The 19,452-nt window shown below is 36.0% G+C and overlaps 1 protein-coding gene across 3 annotated transcripts in view; it reads right to left on the bottom strand.

Annotated features, from left to right (window-relative positions):
* The window catches only part of EFCAB3 (EF-hand calcium binding domain 3), a 208,997-nt gene extending 189,693 nt beyond the window's left edge, over nt 1–19,304 (bottom strand). For 2 of the 3 annotated variants that reach the window (XM_032320145.1, XM_032320147.1), the window contains exons 1-9: nt 19,292–19,304; nt 18,545–18,649; nt 14,403–14,456; nt 13,654–13,758; nt 12,284–12,337; nt 10,131–10,235; nt 2,531–2,584; nt 1,481–1,585; nt 840–893 (exon numbers count right to left, since the gene is read on the bottom strand). In XM_032320145.1, the coding sequence (XP_032176036.1) occupies nt 840–893; nt 1,481–1,585; nt 2,531–2,584; nt 10,131–10,235; nt 12,284–12,337; nt 13,654–13,758; nt 14,403–14,456; nt 18,545–18,605 (592 nt within the window). In that variant the 5' untranslated portion in view covers nt 18,606–18,649; nt 19,292–19,304. The remainder of the gene's footprint in view (nt 1–839; nt 894–1,480; nt 1,586–2,530; nt 2,585–10,130; nt 10,236–12,283; nt 12,338–13,653; nt 13,759–14,402; nt 14,457–18,544; nt 18,650–19,291) is intronic. The other variant, XM_032320146.1, reaches the window with a different exon arrangement.
* Nucleotides 19,305–19,452: the final 148 nt, after the last annotated feature.

The following is a 19,452-nucleotide window of genomic DNA, read 5'->3' as shown; positions in this document are numbered from 1 at the left end:
CTTATCTGCAGTTTAGCTTTCCACAGTTATACACTGTCAACCATGGTCTGGAAGCAGATATCTTCCTGACCTGTCATCAGAAGGTCAATAGTAGCCCAATGATACATCACAACGCCTACATCATTCACATCCTCTCATCTCATCATTATAGGCATTTTACTGCCTCACATCATCACAAAAAGAAGGATGAGTACACAGTACTATAAGCTATTTAGAAAGAGACAGAGACCACATTCATATAACTTTTATTATAGTATACTATTATAACTGTTCTATTCTATTATTAGTTACTATTGTTAATCTCTTACTGCATTTAATTTATAAATTAAATTTTATCAGAGGAATATTTGTATAAGAAAAACAGTATATATGGGGTTCAGTACTATTCATGGTTTCAGACATCCACTGGGGCTCTTAGAACACATCCCTTATGAATAAGGGGAGATTACTGTAAGTCAATTCAGTATTAGAGTCATAGAGAGACAACTTTTGTATTTTTTTAACCAATAAGTGAAGTTTACTTTTGTTAGCTAAAACTCCAGCTAATTTCTAACTAATGACCAGATTACCTGCATAACTGAATCATTACTTAATTAAAAAAAATTACAGACAGGTTTCATTCATTTTTTTCCTCTGAGTTCAAAAAAATCCCTAAGAGTATGAGACTTCTTCCTAGCACATGAAAGTAAAAATACAATAGCAAATTACAGTCTTACGAAGGAGTGTAAGATCAATATAGATGCCCAGTTATATCCAAAATTTAGTGACTAGGAAAGAGTGGAAATAAAAAACTTGACAGATTTCAGATCTATCTGTATTTTCTCACAATTCTTACCCACCTCTAAGAGACTTAACAGCATCCATTAGCCTATTTTGATAGATCTTTCCATCTGCTGTAAGAAATTGCACAATTAGGGTCACAAATTATGTAGAAATTCACTAAGATAAAATATAAGATCTAGAATTTTAAAAAGATATATTTGATTAATTACACTAGAGTGCTCGCTTTGGCAGCACATATATGATTACTTACACTAGAAATACCCAGTTTACTCTAAAACAAGGAAATCAAGAAATAAAGAAGATACACAATGCAGACATTCTACCTAATCATGAGCAGTAGAGGCAGCTACTCTTGGCTAATGAAACACATTCTTCTTCATTTCTTGCTTTGACTTATCCTTCTTTACCTCTAGTGCATACTTTCTGTTTCTCATATTCACAGTTTAATGGTTTTTTGCCTCTCAGTGGACTCAAAAGTGACGATATGAATTTTTTTCCCTTAATGGCAGGATCCATGACTGCTGTATTTGTGATTCCTAAACTGAAATGGAACTTCTTGATTCTGAGGCAGAATAAGGTCATGCTTAATATTTCAAGATACATATTCTTCCTTCCACGATCAAATAAAGACAATGTTTAAACTTTTTACAAATATGTATGTTCCCTTAAAGTCTATACAAGTATTTGAAATTCTTACCAGTTACTGGTAGATTTTTCAGGAGCGTCAACAATTCCTTTTTTGTGAGCTCTAGTCCCATGTTTCCTAAACTGTCTCCCACATCACTGGCATCAATCTCCCCTCCTTCAAAAACACAAGATGGTATCAGATAAGAACTTTAAGGATGACCTAATTTCAAAATGTGAAAAAAAATCATCTGATCCTGTTCATGTGAACTCCACTGCTTGATGAAGGCAGAGTAGACGTATCTAGTTACATAACCAGTAGCTTTCATGCAAATAAATCCCTTCCCTTAACACTACTAAAATGACCCACATTCTATTAATGGAGATAAAATAATAATTACAAAAAGTATGGACTATCAACACAAGAAAAGAAGGTTTACATATTTTTCTAGTGAATTAGGATTTTATTAGGATTGATCCAAATAATTCTGTCATCAGATTAGACAATGTTTCTGATCATCTTTAAATAATATAATCACCTATATCTTTATTAGAGCTTTACTTTACTATTCATTGATTTGATCTAGAATATTTTCCCCCAACATAGGAAAAGTGACAATGTCAAGTTCAAAAAACAAAGAATTTGCTACCAAGACACAGAAATGAAATTTTTTTTTAATTTTTTATTTTTTATAAACATGTATTTTTTATCCCCAGGGGTACAGGTCTGTGAATCAGCACTCACCAAAGCACATACCCTCCCCAATGTCCATAACCCCACCCCCCCTTCTCCCAACCCCCCTCCCCCCAGCAGCCCTCAGTTTGTTTTGTGAGATTAAGAGTCACTTATGGTTTGTCTCCCTCCCAATCCCATCTTGTTTCATTGATTCTTCTCCTACCCACTTAAGCCCCCATGTTGCATCACCACTTCCTCATATCAGGGAGAACAGAACTGAAATTTTATTACTAAAGTACAGATGAGCAAAAGCCCAACTCTAAGAAATTAGATTTTAAAAAGTCTATCAAATGAAAGATAAAATGGTAGAATAAACAAGTAGAAAAAAATCTTTAAAATATAATTTTGAGAAAAATTTATACTCTTAGGCTAATATCAACTTCTCACCTGTAAGAGCTTTCACACCATCCATCAACTTATCAAAATCAACCTTCCCATTACCTATAAGAAAAGGTAAAAATAAGAATAATAAAGTGACCCAGGCTCAGAGAAACAATGTATGAAACCCCTATATTGTGAAAGTCTACTTTTTCTCATTGTGCCCTATGTTAATCTTCAACTTACAAATCCTGGATTTCAGAACTTCCATAATAGAACATATGCCATATTCCCTATCAGAGACCAGTAAACTATGGAACACTGGCCAAATCCAGCCCACCATCTTTTTTTTTAAGGTCCATATATCTTTTTATTTTTTTATCACTTATTTTTATATGGTCCATGAGCTAAGAATCATCTTTACATTTTTAAATGGTTGAAAAACCCAAAAGGATGTTATTTGTGACACATAAAAAACCTATAAAAAAACTGTTAAAGACTTTATTCACCTCATATAGGTAAATTTCCCTTCCTTTCTTATTTTCCAATACTTTTATTTATTTAGTCACTATATATTTAGCCAAGACAAGTGGCCAAGAAGTCCCTATTAATGGTATGGTGTGGTGTTTAACAGGGTCACAAAAGTCATCACTGAAGCTCCTAGCTTGGCTTGCCACATTTCCACAGATTTTGATGGTAATGAGACAATAAACATAAATGGATTTAGACAGTTACTTATAAACTAGAAGCAAGATCAGCACAGGGTCGAGCCTTGCCTCTTTAGTCCCAAGATACATCACTGAACCAGCTGGGCCAAATGACTGGCACATACAATGAGTTGATTTACTGCTGAGGAGCTCACTCAAAACTGTAACCAACTAGTTCTATGGACTTACACAGAACCCTGCAGCTGTACCCTAAGGGAGAGAGGGGGAAAGTTCGTGTTCAACAGAAACTAGGCAGATGGGTGAGAAACGAACTTGTAACAGTCTCCTGCAGATAGGGAAACAGATAGAGAAACTGGTGGCAGCTTCTCACGAGGCTGCTTACCTCCCCTCATTCTGCGAGGAATCATGAAGCTTTCAACTAAGACTTAGGTTGTGGGTATTATAGAGGGCACAGATTGCATGGAGCACTGGGTGTGGTGAAAAAATAATGAATACTGTTATGCCGGAAATAAATAAAAAATAAATTAAAAAAGAAAGACTTAGGTTAGATTTGCCTCAAGATGTATTTCTGTGGCCTATGTGGAGATAAGCAAAGTTGTCAGAAAAGAGCCATTTCCCTCAAGTTACATACCTAATATTTGAAATATGTTAGGTCACAAGGGTACAAAGATGATTAAAGTATACTTTCTACTATTATTTCAGAGTTTAGAAAAACTGGTATGCTGAGTAAATAAAATTCAGAGAAAGTGTACAGTTATGGAAGACTCCTGTTCCAATTGCCTGAAGTTTCCCCATACATGCCACATACTAATTTTCCTTTTCCCTATATAACAAATTAAATTAGGGAATTATTATCTATTATTCTTAAGCAAAATATTTTAAATATACATGTGTCCTACTTCAAAAGATAGATGAAAAACTACAATAAGAATATGAAAAACAATCTGAGGGTTTTGAAGGGACGGGGGGTGGGAGGTTGGGGTACCAGGTGGTGGGTATTATAGAGGGCACGGATTGCATGGAGCACGGGGTGTGGTGCAAAAATAATGAATACTGTTATGCTGGAAATAAAAAATAAAAAAAAAAAAAGAATATGAAAATCATCTAGGCCTGGAAATTTACTTTTTTCCTTATCATTTAGAATGTTTACTTTATATTTATTGAATGATGTTTAGATTCAAACAGATTTTTAAAATACTCTTATGCAAACACAGGAATATGTGAAATAAACTAGCAATTATTATAAATTCATATTTAGAGTTTAATTCTTTTTAATTGCTGTTCATCTTTTCAACTCAGAATCACTGGGGCATAGATCTTTTTGAATTAGCATTTTCATTTTCTTTGGGTAAATACCCAATAGTAGAATTATTGGATCATATAGTATTTCTATTTCTTATTTCTTGAGGAACCTCCATATGGTTTTCCACAGTTGCTATATCAATTTACATCCCCACCAATGGTGAGTGAGAGTTCCTTTTCCTCTACGACCTCACCAACACTAGTTATTTCTTAGGTTTTTTATTTTAGTCCTTCTGACAAGTGTGAGATATTTCACTCTGGTTTTGATTTGCATTTCCCTGCTGATGAGTGAAACTGAGGACCTTTTCATGTGTCTGTTGGCTATCTTATATCTTCTTTGGGAAAATGTCTTTTCAGATCCTCTGCCATTATATTGTTTTTTTGGAGTTGAGTTGTAAAACTTCTTTATATACTTTGGATGCTAACCCCTTATTGGATATATCATTTGCAAATATCTTCTCCCATTTGGTAGGTTGGTTTTTTATTTCATTGATGGTTTCCTTCACTGTGCAAAAGTTTTTTATTTTGGTGTAGTCCTAATAGATTATTTTTGCTTTTGTTTTCTTTGCCTTAGAAGACATCTCTAGAAAAATACTGCTATGGCTGATGTCAGAGAGATGTCTGAGAGATTACCACCTGTGTTCTCTTCTAGGATTTTTATCATTTCGGGTTTTATATTTAGGTTTTAATCCATTTTTAAGAAGATTTTATTTATTTGAGAGAGAGAGAGAGAGGCAGTGAGAGAGAGAGAACATGAACGGGGCGGGGGCAAGGGAGAGGGGCAAGCAGACTCCCTGTGGAGCAGGGAGCTTGATGCTGGCTCTACCCCAGGACGCTGGGATCATGACCTGAGCCACAGGCAGACACTTAATTGACTGAACTGAACCCAGGCACCTTGGTTTTTGATCCATTTTGAGTTTATTTTTGTGTATGGTATTAAAAAGTGGTCTAGTTTCAATCTGTCCAATTTCCCCAACACCATTTGTTGAAAAGACTATTCATTGCGCATTGTATATTCTTGCCTCCTTTTTCATAGATTAATTGACCATATCATCATGGGTTTATTTCTGGGCTCCCTATTCTGTTCCATTTGAGCCACGTGTCTATTTTGTGCCAGTACCATACTATTGATGACTATAGCTTTATAGTATACCTTGAAAAATGGAATTGTGATATCTCCAGCTTTGTTTTCCTTTCTTGAGATTACTTTATGTCTTTATGTTATTTATGTCTTTTGTGGTTCTATGCAAATTTTAGAATTATTTGTCCCAGTTTTGTAGAACATGCTATTGGTATCATGATAAGTATTGCACTGGATTTGTAGGTTGCTTTGCGTAGTATGGACATTTTAACAATTTTGTTCTTCCAATCCCTGAGTATGGAATATCTTTCCATTTTTTTGTGTCATCTTCAAATTCTTTCACCAATGTTTCATAGTTTTTCCAAGCATATTTTACCTCTTTGGTTAAGTTTATTCCTAGGCATTTCATTCTTTTTGGTGCAATTAAAGTTAATATGAAATTTTGACAAGTTGCTGTTTGATGCCCATCCTTTCGTTGCTTTGAATTTTGTTCCACTTATTTTGAAGGATTTGGCAGTTTCTTTTGCCTCAACAGCAGTATATAATGTATCACAGAAAATTCTTCTGCATATGTATCATTAAGAACAGGTAATAGAGATTCTCTACCTGTGGGCATGTTCCTTCCTTGGGTCCAAAAAGCATTTCACTATAGCTTTGCAATAAAATTTGGAAAAATGGAATTGTGATCATTCTTCCAATGATACATTGTTTTATTCACTAATAACAAATTTATACCTTGCCACTATTTCTATGCTTTTCCTATTTATAAAACTTTCTGTTTAATTGTTAACCATAGCGCAAAATTTTGGAGACTTTTTTTTTATGTGTTTTTAAACAGCAATTAAACTCAACACATGTGGTACCAACAGTACACAACTTAAAGTGGTAATATGCCACAATGATGACCTAAAAGCAAGTTCACATACGCAGACCCAATGACAAGTATGTGATAACTCTATTATGTGATTGACAACAATTACAAGATGTATCCTAATGCACCTATCATGCACCTATCATGAGAGACTATGGACTCTGAAAAACAATCTGAGGGTTTTGAAGGGACGGGGGGTGGGAGGTTGGGGTACCAGGTGGTGGGTATTATAGAGGGCACGGATTGCATGGAGCACGGGGTGTGGTGCAAAAATAATGAATACTGTTATGCTGGAAATAAAAAAAAAATAATAAAATAAAAAAATTTTAAAAATAAATAAATAAATAAATAACTTAAAAAAAAAAAAGTGAAAGAACATATATTTTTTAAATGACGAAATAGGAGGCTGGTTCTGATTCTGTCATGACATTATCAGCTCTCTACAGCTTATTTTTCCCGATGATTAAACTAAAAACTCTGAAGAAAACATGGAAAGCAACAACATTATAATACACAAGTACACAAGAACCAAAACTTGCACAAATGACTGGCAAGGGGGTAAGCCTTCTGTTTTTGGTTTTCTTTCTCTTTTCCCTAATGGCTTCGTCCTGAGGGTGGAGCCCCAGTCTCAGAACAACAAGGCAGAGTAGGAAGCTAAACTGATAAAAAACTCCATCCCCCTGGCCAGGGAAACCTGGAAAAGGAGCCCCCCCTTCAGGTTGGAAAACATGGGGGAATTCCAGAGAGAAGAGAAAAATGGAGAAAGAGACGCCCTAATTCTATATATGACTCTGCAAATTCTTGGACTTACTTTTGAATTGTGCACGCATGGGACAGACACAAAGTATTATAGCAAAGGCTTTGAGAACTTAATTAAGGTTAAACCAGGGCCCATGTCAGACTAACCCAAGTGGCACATGCAAGATATAGACCCAAAGCAGTAAAACAAAGCTTTGAAGAGTGAACGGAGATTGAAATCATCCAGAGAGGGAGAGATGGAATTTGTGTTCTCAATTTCAGTGAGTTGATTATCTACTAAAACAAAAACAGTGAACGTTGTTCAAGGAATTTTAACAGGACTCAGGGTCTATACAACGTAACAGTCAACAAGGTTAAGGATATAATTCAGAATTATTTAACACACAAAGAGCTAAGAAAAATGAGATCAATTACCAGGCAAAAAGGTAAGTAACCAACACATGCAACCCTGAGATGACTCAAATGTTAGAATTATATTAAAAAATTATATTAAAAATGTTTAAATCACACATTTTGATCATAGAATCCTTTATTTATAAGGGGATATCTCATAAAAGCTTTTGGAGACTCTAAAGCATTTGATTATTTTGTATGTTAAATCGTAAAGCAATCTAAAGGACTGATATCATCCCAAGTATGTTCTCTGACCATAACAGAGTTAAATTAGAAATGAACAATTAGGGAAGCCTGGGTGGTTCAGAGGATTAAGTCTCTTACTCTCGATTTTGGCTCAGGTCATGATCTCAGGGTCATGATCTTGGGGTCGTGAGATCAAGCCCTGAGTCTGCTTGGAAGCCTCTCTCTCCCTCTGTCCCTTCCCCCCAAAATAAATAATCTTAAAAAAAAAAAGAAAGAAAAGAAATGAACAACAAAAGGAAATCTAAGAAACTCAAAAATATTTTGAAATCAAACAACACATTTCAAAATAGCCCATGGGTCAAAGAAGAAATTACAAGAGAAGTTAGAACATATTTTGATCTGAATGAAAATGAAATGTATGGGATGCAGTGAAGGTGGTTCTTAGAGTAAAATTTATAATCTTAAATAACTATCTTAGATCAAATCAATAATTATGGCTTTACTTAATCTAGGAAAGCAAAAGCAAGCCAAAGCAAAGACAAGCAGAAGGAAGAAAATAAAGATTAGAGTAGATATAAAGCAACAGAAAATAGAAAAATGACAGAGAAAATCAGTAAAACCAAAAGTTTGGTCTTTGAAAACATCACAAAACTTGGGAAATCCTAACCTAGACTGACAAGAAAAAGGGAGATGACACATAACTAATATCAGTAATGTAAGAAGGGATAACCTTCTAAATTTACAGTAGTTAAAGGCTATAAAGGGAATACTATGATTAACTATATGCCAGAAATTAAACAATTTACATGAAATAGATCCTGAAAAGGACACAAATTGCCAAAACTGAATCAAGAAGAAACAGATCTGAATAGTCTTATAACAAATAAGAACACTGATTAAGTATTAGAAATTTTCTCAGAAAGAAAGGCCTAGGCCTGGATGGCTTCTTTGGTTAATTATTTCAAATGTTTAAAGAAAAAATAGCAACTCTACACAAATTATCTTAGAAAACAGAGGCAGGAAAAACACAGTTCATTCTATAAGGCCAGTGCTACCCTGATCCGAAAGCTAGACAAACACATCACAAGACAAATGAATTACAGTGTTGGTGCCTTGTAATGACATTGGGAAGGAATGAGTTTTAGTAGGCAAATCAAGAGCTCAGACTTAAACAAGTTACAGATTATTTGAGCCATCCAAATGGAGATTGCAAATAGGTAACAGATAAACCAGAGAGAGACCCAAGGAGAGTTTTAGGTTAGGAATATATATTAGTGCTTCATTATCATACAAATAATATTTAGAGCTAAGAAATCAGGTAAGATCACTTAGAGAACCTATTTGAGCCTTGAGGTACTTCAACATTTTGAAAGAAGGTAGAGAAAAGTAGAAGAGGGGAAGACTAGAGAGAGAGAAAGAAACTCCATGTAGTTATGATCAGATTTACATAGAATGGATCATTTTGTCTATCATGTGAAGAGTGGATATGAAGTAACAAAATTGTAGGCAGAGAGAGAGTTACCTAGCAGTCTAAGCAGAGACAAAAAGAAATAAAAATAAGACAGTGATACAGAGCTAAGGAGTAGGAATGGATTTAAGGAATATTTAGTGGCTGAAATAGGCAGCATAAAGTAATCCAGTAGATATGTTTCCAGCAGGGCCTATGAGGTAGAAAAAAGGGTCAGTTTAAGAAGATGTGGAATATATAAGATTAAGAAAATTATGTTTGAATAGCTGTTTGAGGTGAGTAAATATAAATGTCTTATAAGATTTAGAATAAAATAGCTTGAAGACTGGAGGAAAGACTGGAAAGAATATAAAATTTGATGGTTCAGGGCATCTGGGTGGCACAGTCATTTAAGCATCTGCCTTTGGCTCAGGTCATGATCCCAGGGTCCTGGGATAGAGCAGCACATCTGGCTTCTTGTTCAGCAGGGAGTCTGCTTCTCCCTTTGCCCCCACCCCCTCCCTACTCTCATGCTCCGTCTCAAATAAATAAATAAAACCTTTAAAAAATCTGATGGTTCAAATAAATGGTTAAAAGTGGGAATTCATCAAGTCACTCAGGGAGGGCATGTAAAATTTTAAAAAATGTTTCAGGATTGGAGGAGCTAAGAAATAAAGGGTTAGCAAGCATATAATCACTTTCAAACTTAATCCATAAAATTTTTATTCTACATTCTAACTATTCTGCAAACACCCTGGTTCCTCTGTTATCTACAAGAAAACAAGTTGTTAATTTTAAATTAAAAAAAAAGAGGCAGTATCTCTTTTTACTTTAGAAATCAGTTCAACTCTAAGATACTGACATTTCTTTTTAGCATCAAGTAATCCTTATTTCAAAAATTCTCATATACACGTTCACAGGTAAAGCTCTGCAGAAAGTCAAGTGATGACTATAGTGCTCACCATCAACTGATAGGTTATCTGTTAGACTTTGAAGCTCCTTTCCTGTGAGCTCGAGTCCCATGTTTTCTAGAACGGTATTGACTTTACTTCTTTCAACCTTCCCTCCTTAGGAAAGAGACAGAAAAGGTGAGAAAAAACCATTAAAGTATAGAAGCACATTAAATACTAGAAATATTGGGGTGCCTGTGAGGTTCAGTCGTTTAAGTGTCTGAATCTTGATTTAGGCTCAAGTCATGCTCTCAGGGTCATAAAATCAAGCCCCCTGCCTGGTTCTGAATTAGGTGTGGAGCCTAAGAGTCTCCCTCTCATTCTCCCTCTGTCCCATTCACCCATGTGCTCTCTCACTCTAAAAATAAAGAAAAATAAAGAAAAAATACTAGAAATATATCAGTGCTCTATTACTATTGTCTTAACATTGTTTTACTGTTAAAATGAAAAAGAATTAGGAGTAAGGAAAAATAGAATCCATTTTTCAGTACTATTAATATTGCTTTGATGGGGTGCCTGGGTGGCTCAGTGGGTTAAAGCCTCTGCCTTCAGCTCAGGTCATGATCTCAGGGTCCTGGGATGGGGCCCCACATCGGGCTTTCTGCTCAGTGGAGAGCCTACTGCCTCCCCCCACACCCGCCTGCCTCTCTGCCTACTTGTGATCTCTCTCTCTCTGTCAAATAAATAAATAAAATCTTTTTAAAAAATATTGCTTTGAAACATGAGTACCAAACTTGATTTAACATTGTGTTAAGGAACCTTAAGCTTTACCTTGATGAAACTATGCATAAGAAATAATGTATGAAGGGGTTTTGTAACTGAAGATAAAGACAACTTATGGAATTTATAGTAGAGAAAGATTTTGAATACAGCCTCAGTTGCAAGAAAACTTGTACTGGTTTCCACGGGAGCTTGACGATTCCCTTGAGCCTGGTGAATCCATGCTGTGACATAGTTTATGAACACAGTTTTTTTTGGTGAATATGTTAACACAGAAAACTATTTATTGGTATAAAAGAATATATATTATCTTTGAAACTACCTGGTCTGGTATCAGAGAGGACTTTAGTTAAAAATGTTCTGAAACTGAAGCAGGAGCTGAGGCTGGGTGTGCATGGAAAGGAAAATTTATCAAGAAATCTATAAATCAGGAGGCCTAGAGGCTGGAGAAAAGCAGCTAGATGGGGGAAGACAACTACAGAGAGACTGCCAATACAAGGTTCTGGCTATCATTGTCCGGTTTCTAAGGGGACACTTGATGTAGTTGATAAAGACACATAGCGAGATATTATCAAGTTATCAAGCAGCATGGTTAAGTACACATTAAATGAGAAAACAATCCTGCTGCCACTCTTCCAAAGGGCCCAGGAATGCCCAGAGGCATTCTTCTTGTGGCAGGAGACTCCCCTCCATAGGTTTCAAGAGGCAGAGCTTCTAAGTCTCTCCTTCATTCTCTTTATGCTCTTCTCTTCCTTTGGATTAAGCACTGGGAAGAGGGAAAGCAAAACAAAAACAAAAACAAATCCTAGGCACAGCCTTTGTCTACTTTTTTTTAAAACTGAATCTCACTAAAAACACATTCTTTTAAAAGAAACTATAATGAACATTTATTTATTATTTTGATTCTGTCAGGAAACATTGCCCAATCTTTCTGAAATAGAAACTATTTTTGTTTTCTTTGCTTGTTTAACTAATCCTCAGACTAGCTACCTCTCGTCCTTTTCATGTTTTGAGGTATCTACCCTAGAATTCAACTTTAACTTATACTTTCAAGATTAAGTTTTGGAAAATATAATAAAGTGTGGGAACTACCTACAAAAATTAAACAAATTTTGTAATAAAATACCACATTTAAAATAAAGAAACTACATTTAAAAATCAGTTACTAGGGGAGCCTAGGTGGCTCAGTCAGTTAAATGCTTATCCTCGGCTTAGCTCATGTTCCCAGGGTTCTGGGATAGAGCCCCAGGTCAGCCTCCCTGCTCTGCATAATGCCTGCTTCTCCCTCTCCCTCTGCCTGTCACTTCCCTTGCTTCTCTCTTTGTCAAAAAATAAATAAAATCTTAAAAAAAATAAAGTAAAAGTCAATTCATAGTATGGTAGCTTGGTTAAAACACTAATGAAGTAATTTAAACTGTGAACTCTCAAACTGCTCATTAACTCACCTGTGAAAGACTTCAGATTATCCAACAATCTATTTTGATAGATCTTCCCAGAAGCTACAATGCAAAGTACACTCTATGTCAGATAAAATACTATGTTGATGGTCAGAAAGATGCTACATATATTCCATAATTTCAGGGAGAGTTTTCATTTACTGAATAAATACGTTCCTATTTCATCCTCCAGTTTAAAAAAATGGAGACTATGTGAGAACTTTCAGTGAGAATTATGCAATTTTAAACACCTGACAAAACTGTTAACAGGCTCTCTATGCTGATATTTCTTTCTTCTTTGATCTCTTGTGTCTAATTCTTCTAAAAATCTCTCCCCAGAATTGGAAGGGGAGGTGAACCATGAGAGACTATGGACTCTGAAAAACAATCTGAGGGTTTTGAAGAGCGGGGGGGTGGGAGGTTGGGGGAACAAGGTGGTGGGTATTAGAGAGGGCACGGATTGCATGGAGCACTGGGTGTGGTGCAAAAATAATGAATACTGTTATGCTGAAAATAAATAAAAAAAAATTAAAAAAAATCTCTCTCCAGGTCACATTGCTTCATTTTAATTCTTGTAGTTTTGTCATTGACTAGAGGTCATCACATAAAACATTTTTTTTTTTTTTAAAGATTTTATTTATTTATTTGACAGAGAGATCACAAGTTGGCGGAGAGTCAGGCAGAGAGAGAGAGAGAGAAGCAGGCTCCCGCTGAGCAAAGAGCCCGATGCGGGGCTCGATCCCAGGACACTGAGATCATGACCTGAGCCGAAGGCAGCGGCTTAATCCACTGAGCCACCCAGGCGCCCCTAAAACATTTTTTTTTTGCTCATGATGGCCTGGGCTAAAATGAACAGAAGGTCTACCTTTTCTAAGACCTACCTTTTCTAATTACACACACACACACACATTTTTTTTCCCTTTCTTTCAAGGTGTGTACTTGGAACCCCAAAAAGTCACCCAGGGGCATAGGCCATGGACTGGCTATAATGCTCTAGGAGATCTTTTTTTTTTTTTTTCTAATTATGTTCAATTAGGCAACATATAATACATCATTAGTTTTTGAAATAGTGTTCAAGGATTCATTAGCTGCATATAACAACTAGTGTTCATCACCATATATGGCCTCCTTAATGCCCATCACCCAGCTACCCCATTCCCCCAGCCCCTCCCTTCTGTAACTCTCAGTTTGGTTCCCAGAGTTCAAAGTCTCTCATGGTTTTTCTCCTTCTCTGACCTCTTCCCATTCAGTTTTCCCTCCTTTCCTCTGTGGTCCTTCAGGCTGTATTTTTAAAGCTAAAAAAGAACTTTTAAAAACTTCTCCCAGGTACTATCCCACTAAGTACTCTAGAAGGCAACTAAGGTATCTTTATGACTCACCATCAACTGGAAGCTTCTTCAGCAGCCTCTTATTTTCTTTATCTGTTAGCTCAACACCCAAATTGCTTACAAAATCTGGTACATGTTGCACACTCATCTTTTTTCCTTTGAAATATGAAATGTGACCATTCAAGAATTTTAGTGATTAGTTACTTCAAATAATAATTTCATAATGTGAAACATATTTCAACCTAATTCTTGGAATTTCAAGGATATAATAAGATATACACATCTTTACAGAATTGAAAAGGATCATATATCAAATTTGTGTAAAGATACTGAAAAGTATGATTTCCGAATCTGACAAGGAGTCAAAGCAGAAGACAATAAATTTTATCTGAATAATTATCTGGTTAATGAAGATATCAGTATCAATTCACTTATACATCTTACCAGAGAGTATTAATGTATTTCAAATTTGTTTTCTGAAATGTTATTTACTTTCAATACTGATAATAAAAAAGCTTTATGTTGTTGCTTGGTAAATCCTAATGTGGGAATCTATTATTAACATTGAAGTGAATACTACTGTTGGTGTAAAAACTCCAGAAAGTTCAGAAATTGTAAGTTAGAGACTTTTAATTAGTATATAAAAAGGCAAACTATGGGACATCAGGGGCAAATGTTTTATTAGGAAATGTTGAAAGCTAAAATTTACAAATCACTAAGAGAATGGTGGAAAATATTATTTAAAACTCTACTATGACATAAAGCCTGCCAATCTTGGTTTTATATAACTTCCCACTGACCTTTAGTAGCTTTTAATCCATCAAACAACTTTCTCATTGCAACTCTCCCATATACTGTAAGAAGAAATGCAAATAAAGAGAAACAGACTGTGAGACTTAGAAATAACAGGAGACAAAAACATTCCAGCAACACTGACATACCAATAATGTTCTCTACCTTTACCCTCTACCTGAGGAGTATAAAGAAGTGAAATCTGAAAAACTGAACCACAACTTCAACAGCATAACTATGATTTCACTCTTCTTATATCAAACCTTCAACAGTGAAGGGATAAGACTCAAAAGACGCCTAGGGTCTACTTTTGAACTCTAAGATTCTGAAGAACTTCCTTATTTATATCAGACCCCCCGAACAGGAATTCAAGCTGGCATATGCTCTACAAAAATGTTGAAATTGGGGTTTTAGCAATGATTTTCTCGTGTAATGTGTTCTCATCCAGTATTCCCTGATGGTTTTAGTTCTGGACAGATTTAGTTCCTCCTTTTTGGATTACAAGATCAATTATTAATCACTTTGAAGAAAATTCCATTACATCAGCAGTTGGGGGGGTGGTTATCATACTGAAAGACTAAGAGATGCTTTAATAATTTAATAATTTTTGAAAATTTTTATTTGGATAATTGTGCATTCATGTAGAGTTATTAGAAAGAAATATAGAGTGATGACTTGTAAATTTTTGCCCCACTTCCACTAATAATAAGACTTACAAAGCCATAAATATAGTATCAAAAATAGGTTGTTGGCATTGATACAATCCTCCAATGTCATTTGGATTTCTTTCATTTTCCTTGTTCTCGTGTGTGTGTGTGTGTGTGTAATTCTATACCATTTTTTAAAAAAGATTTTATTTATTTATCTGACAGAGAGAGATCACGAGTAGACAGAGAGGCAGGCAGAGAGCAGAGCCTCCTGCTGAGCAGAGAGCCTGATGCAGGGCTCCATCCCAGGACCCTGAGATCATGACCTGAGCCGAAGGCAGCGGCTTAACCTACTGAGCCACCCAGGTGCCCTCTATACCATTTCATTACCTGTGAAGGTTCATGTACGCACTGCCACAGTCAAGATTCTGACTGCACCACAATGACATTTTGCTAACCACATTTTGCTCCCTCTTCCTCCACCAAATCCCAAGCCCTAAATCCTGGCAGGCACTAATCTGCCCTCCATTTCTACAATTTTATTATTTCAAAATCTTATGTAAATGGAATCTTACAGTGGTAACCTCTGAACCTGGCTTTTTTGGCTCTGCATAATTATCTGGAAATTCATCCAAGCTGTTGCACGAATCAAATAGTTACTTTATTTTTACTGATGAATAGTAGTCCATAAGATGTATAGAAAAGAGTTTATCTATCTACCTTTTGAAGGGTGCCTAGGCTGGCTCCAATTTTCTGCTCTTATGTGTATGTATAGGATTTTGTGTAAACACAAGTTTTTTTTTTTTTTTAAGATTTTATTTATTTATTTGACAGAGATCACAAGTAGGCAGAGAGGTAGCAGAGAGAGAGAAAGGAGGACGCAGGCTCCCTGCTGAGCAGAGAGCCCAATTCTGGGCTCAATCCCAGCATACTGGGATCATGACCTGAGCCGAAGGCAGAGGCTTTACCCCACTGAGCCAGTCAGGTGCCCCTAAATACAAGTTTTTACTCATCTGGATCAATGCCCAAAGGTATAACTGCTGGGTCCTATGGTAGTTTTTTGCTTAGTTTTTTAAAAACCTGGAACTTCTTTCTCTAGTGATTCTATCATTTTACGTTTCCAACAACAAGGGGGAGTGACCCAGATTCTCTAGCATCCTCGTCAACATTTGGTGCTGTCACCATTTTTAATTTTTAATTTTAGCTATTTGGATAGGTATACAGTGATAGCTTGTTGTAGTTTTAAACTGCATTTCTGGGGTGCCTGGGTGGCTCGGTGGGTTAAAGCCTCTGCCTTCGGCTCAGGTCATGATCTCAGGGTCCTGGGATCGAGCCCAACATTGGGCTCTCTGCTCAGCAGGGAGCCTGCTTCCTCCTCTCTCTCTGCCTGCCTCTCTACCTGCTTGTGATCTCTGTCAAATAAATAAATAAAATATTAAAAAATAATAAACTGCATTTCCTTGATGCCTAAGGATGTCAAACATCTTTCCATGTGTTTATTTGATACTGATAGATCCTCTATGGTGAAGTGTATTTTCACTATTTTCTAAATGTACTGTTGTATTTTACGTTGCCGAGTTTTGAGGGTTCTGTGAATATCAGAGATACTAGTCCTTTGTCAGATGTGTATTTGCAAATATTTCCTCCGAGACTATAGGTTGACTTTACATCTTCACACTGTCTTCACAAGCCAAAGCTTTTCATTTTGATGAGGTTTAACTAATCCATTTTTTCCTGTTACGAGTCATGCTTTTCATGTAATATCTTTTTAAATTAATTTACTTTTACTAGGTAACATAAACATAAGTTATATAACTCAAATGTGACCAATGGGTATAAAGTGAAAAACAAAACTCCCTCACAAACATATCCTCTATCAGAGTTCTCTTTCCTCTAAGGAATATTGATATTTTAATCTGTTTTAGAGATATTCTTTGCATATATTTGTACACAAATATAGAGCTGACTGGTTCTTTTGATGGCTCTATATATTTCATTGAATGGATGTGGAATCAGTTTTAAAAAAGCCCTAAAACTGCTATAAATTGCTTTTCCCTGTATTTTCAGATACCTTACTTTAAGAGAATGTATATTGTTTGGTCAAATATTCTCTGCTCCTCTCTATCAAGCCTGTCCTTATGGAAGGATGATACCACTGCTCATAATGAAATCATGTAAGGTGCTCTGCCTAATGAAATATTTGTCTCTTCTGAGCAGAAACTTCAAGAACTACTACATGGTGCTGTTCCGAATGAATTCATGTAAGGTGCTTTGCCTAATGAAATACTTGTCTCTTCTGAGCAGAAACTTCAAGAACTACTACATGGTGCTTTCATCTCTTTTCCCTGTTACAAAGGTGACATCACCCACACAGGGATTGCTCCTTCAGCCTGTGCCCTAATAATAGAGAGCAGAGGTACAGCAAACCCATGGCAGTATACAATTTTGAGTGATTGCAAAAAAAAACAAAAAACAAAAAACAAACAAAAAAACCTGTTGCCATAAGCCACTGAGAGTTGGGGGTTGTTTGTTACTACTGCACCACAGCTACCTGATACAGAAACTAGAAACTCAAGTGTAGTGCTCTTAGCGACAACAATGGCAATAGCAAAACCACTGAAAATACATGGCATTGGCTTTGGTGCTTGGGGGTGCTTCGCTTCCTGGAGGCTGGAATGAACTCCTGCCTTGCAGTGGTATTGGCAGGTGTATCAACTTCAACAGCTGAGAAGACAAATAATGTACTGAATACTGAGGAAACACAGTGTTACTGGAGTATCTGGTTGATATTTGCTGTCATGGAGAAGTTACTAGAAAAAGACATGAACTCATTGTCTGCCTGGAAAGAAAAGAAATTCAGAAATTCTGGATCCTGCATCGTAAACAAACATGAACCATTTCTCCTCTTCTACAAATGGGAGACAACACCAAAGATTTCTTTTAGTGACCAAGGGGATTTAAAAGTAAAGCTCCCGGCAAAGACACAATGAGAAGCGTGGTCATTATTCCTTTTATTAAAATCTCTAATCTGACTAATGTGGTGGCTAGTAAATCCTCTAAGCTTGAAAAAACAATTTGGGAATAAGCATCTTAGGTTGTGCTTCTCTCCAAGGACATCTGATAAAACTCAAGGGATTTGTAGTTAAGTCTAATGAGAAGCAGGTCTCAAAAACAAGTACTGCCACACTACCTAGTCATAGCCAAGCAGATAAAAAGTCAACTCTATTTTAGTATAAACCCTAAAGTAAAAGATACTCTGTTCATGACTTTACCTAGGTCTCCTGCACTTTACAAATAGGAAGTAGACTAAGAAAGCTTCAGCCCACAAGAAGGGGACATTGTTCAGTGCCTTCTTCAGATGAGGGAAAATGAATAATGAAAAAAGGTAGGAAAAAAGGATTTCCTCAATGGCTTAGCCAACATCCACAAAGAACAATGGGCTGGGAATCTAATCACTATGGTAGGATTTTCCTAAAGAACTTAAAAATATTTTACATGCTCACCATCAGTGGGCAGGTTGCATTTGAGATCCTTAATTTCATCTTCTGTGAGTTTCCATCCCATGGTTCTCAAAACCGAATCGAGCTTATTGACATTAACAACTCCTCCTTGGAAATGAGAAATGGTCAAGAAACAACAAAATGAAATAAAAATCCATTTTACATATTTAAACAACCTAGGGGCCCACAGGTGAAGTATAGGTGGAAATATAAAGGGTATTCTCTGTCAGAAATATCTTTCCTTTGCAGGCAAGGGAGCTTTTTCTAAAATTCTGGTTTAGAGGACACTTATTTTTTAGAAATTTCCCCCTGTGGGGGAAAAAAGAATCTGAAATCTTAAACTCATTGTTCTGAATGCATTTTAGTGTAGTCAATTAGCAAGTTGTACAGTTTTTGTATTCAAATAACTTCAATGGACTTGAATGAGAGAAATGAAAAAAATATTTTTATCTTCTCACTAAAAAGTGAGCTCATTTTTGTTTGCTTTATTAGTTGTCTCAACCCCTAACCAAATTCCCCCAATATTTTCCCTTTAATTTCACTGTTCTGACACACATATTAGTTTTTTTTCGGCAAAATAGTCTTTAAAAGTTCAACATGGAGATAATTTGCTCGCAGGCAGCTCTATCTCAGAAGCTAGGAATGACATCGTTAGGTAAGTAGGTTCATGACAGTCACAATCCGGTATCTAGGAAGTAGTATGTATGTGCCTCTTAGATTCATCTGGCTTGGACTACGCTTCTCACTTACCATGAAGAGACTTCAAGCCATCTAGCAACCTATTCTTGTAGACTTTCCCATCAGCTACAGGAAACATAAATCAGATCACACAAAAGTAAGTGATGTGGAGATTCACCAAGACAGCAAGTCACAATTTAATGTTAGGAGGATTTGTACTTTTCCCTAGAAAA

This window comes from Mustela erminea, chromosome 18 (genome assembly GCF_009829155.1).
Source record: "Mustela erminea isolate mMusErm1 chromosome 18, mMusErm1.Pri, whole genome shotgun sequence".
NCBI classification, from domain to species: Eukaryota; Metazoa; Chordata; class Mammalia; order Carnivora; family Mustelidae; genus Mustela; species Mustela erminea.
This window is presented reverse-complemented; position numbering and strand designations above follow the sequence as displayed.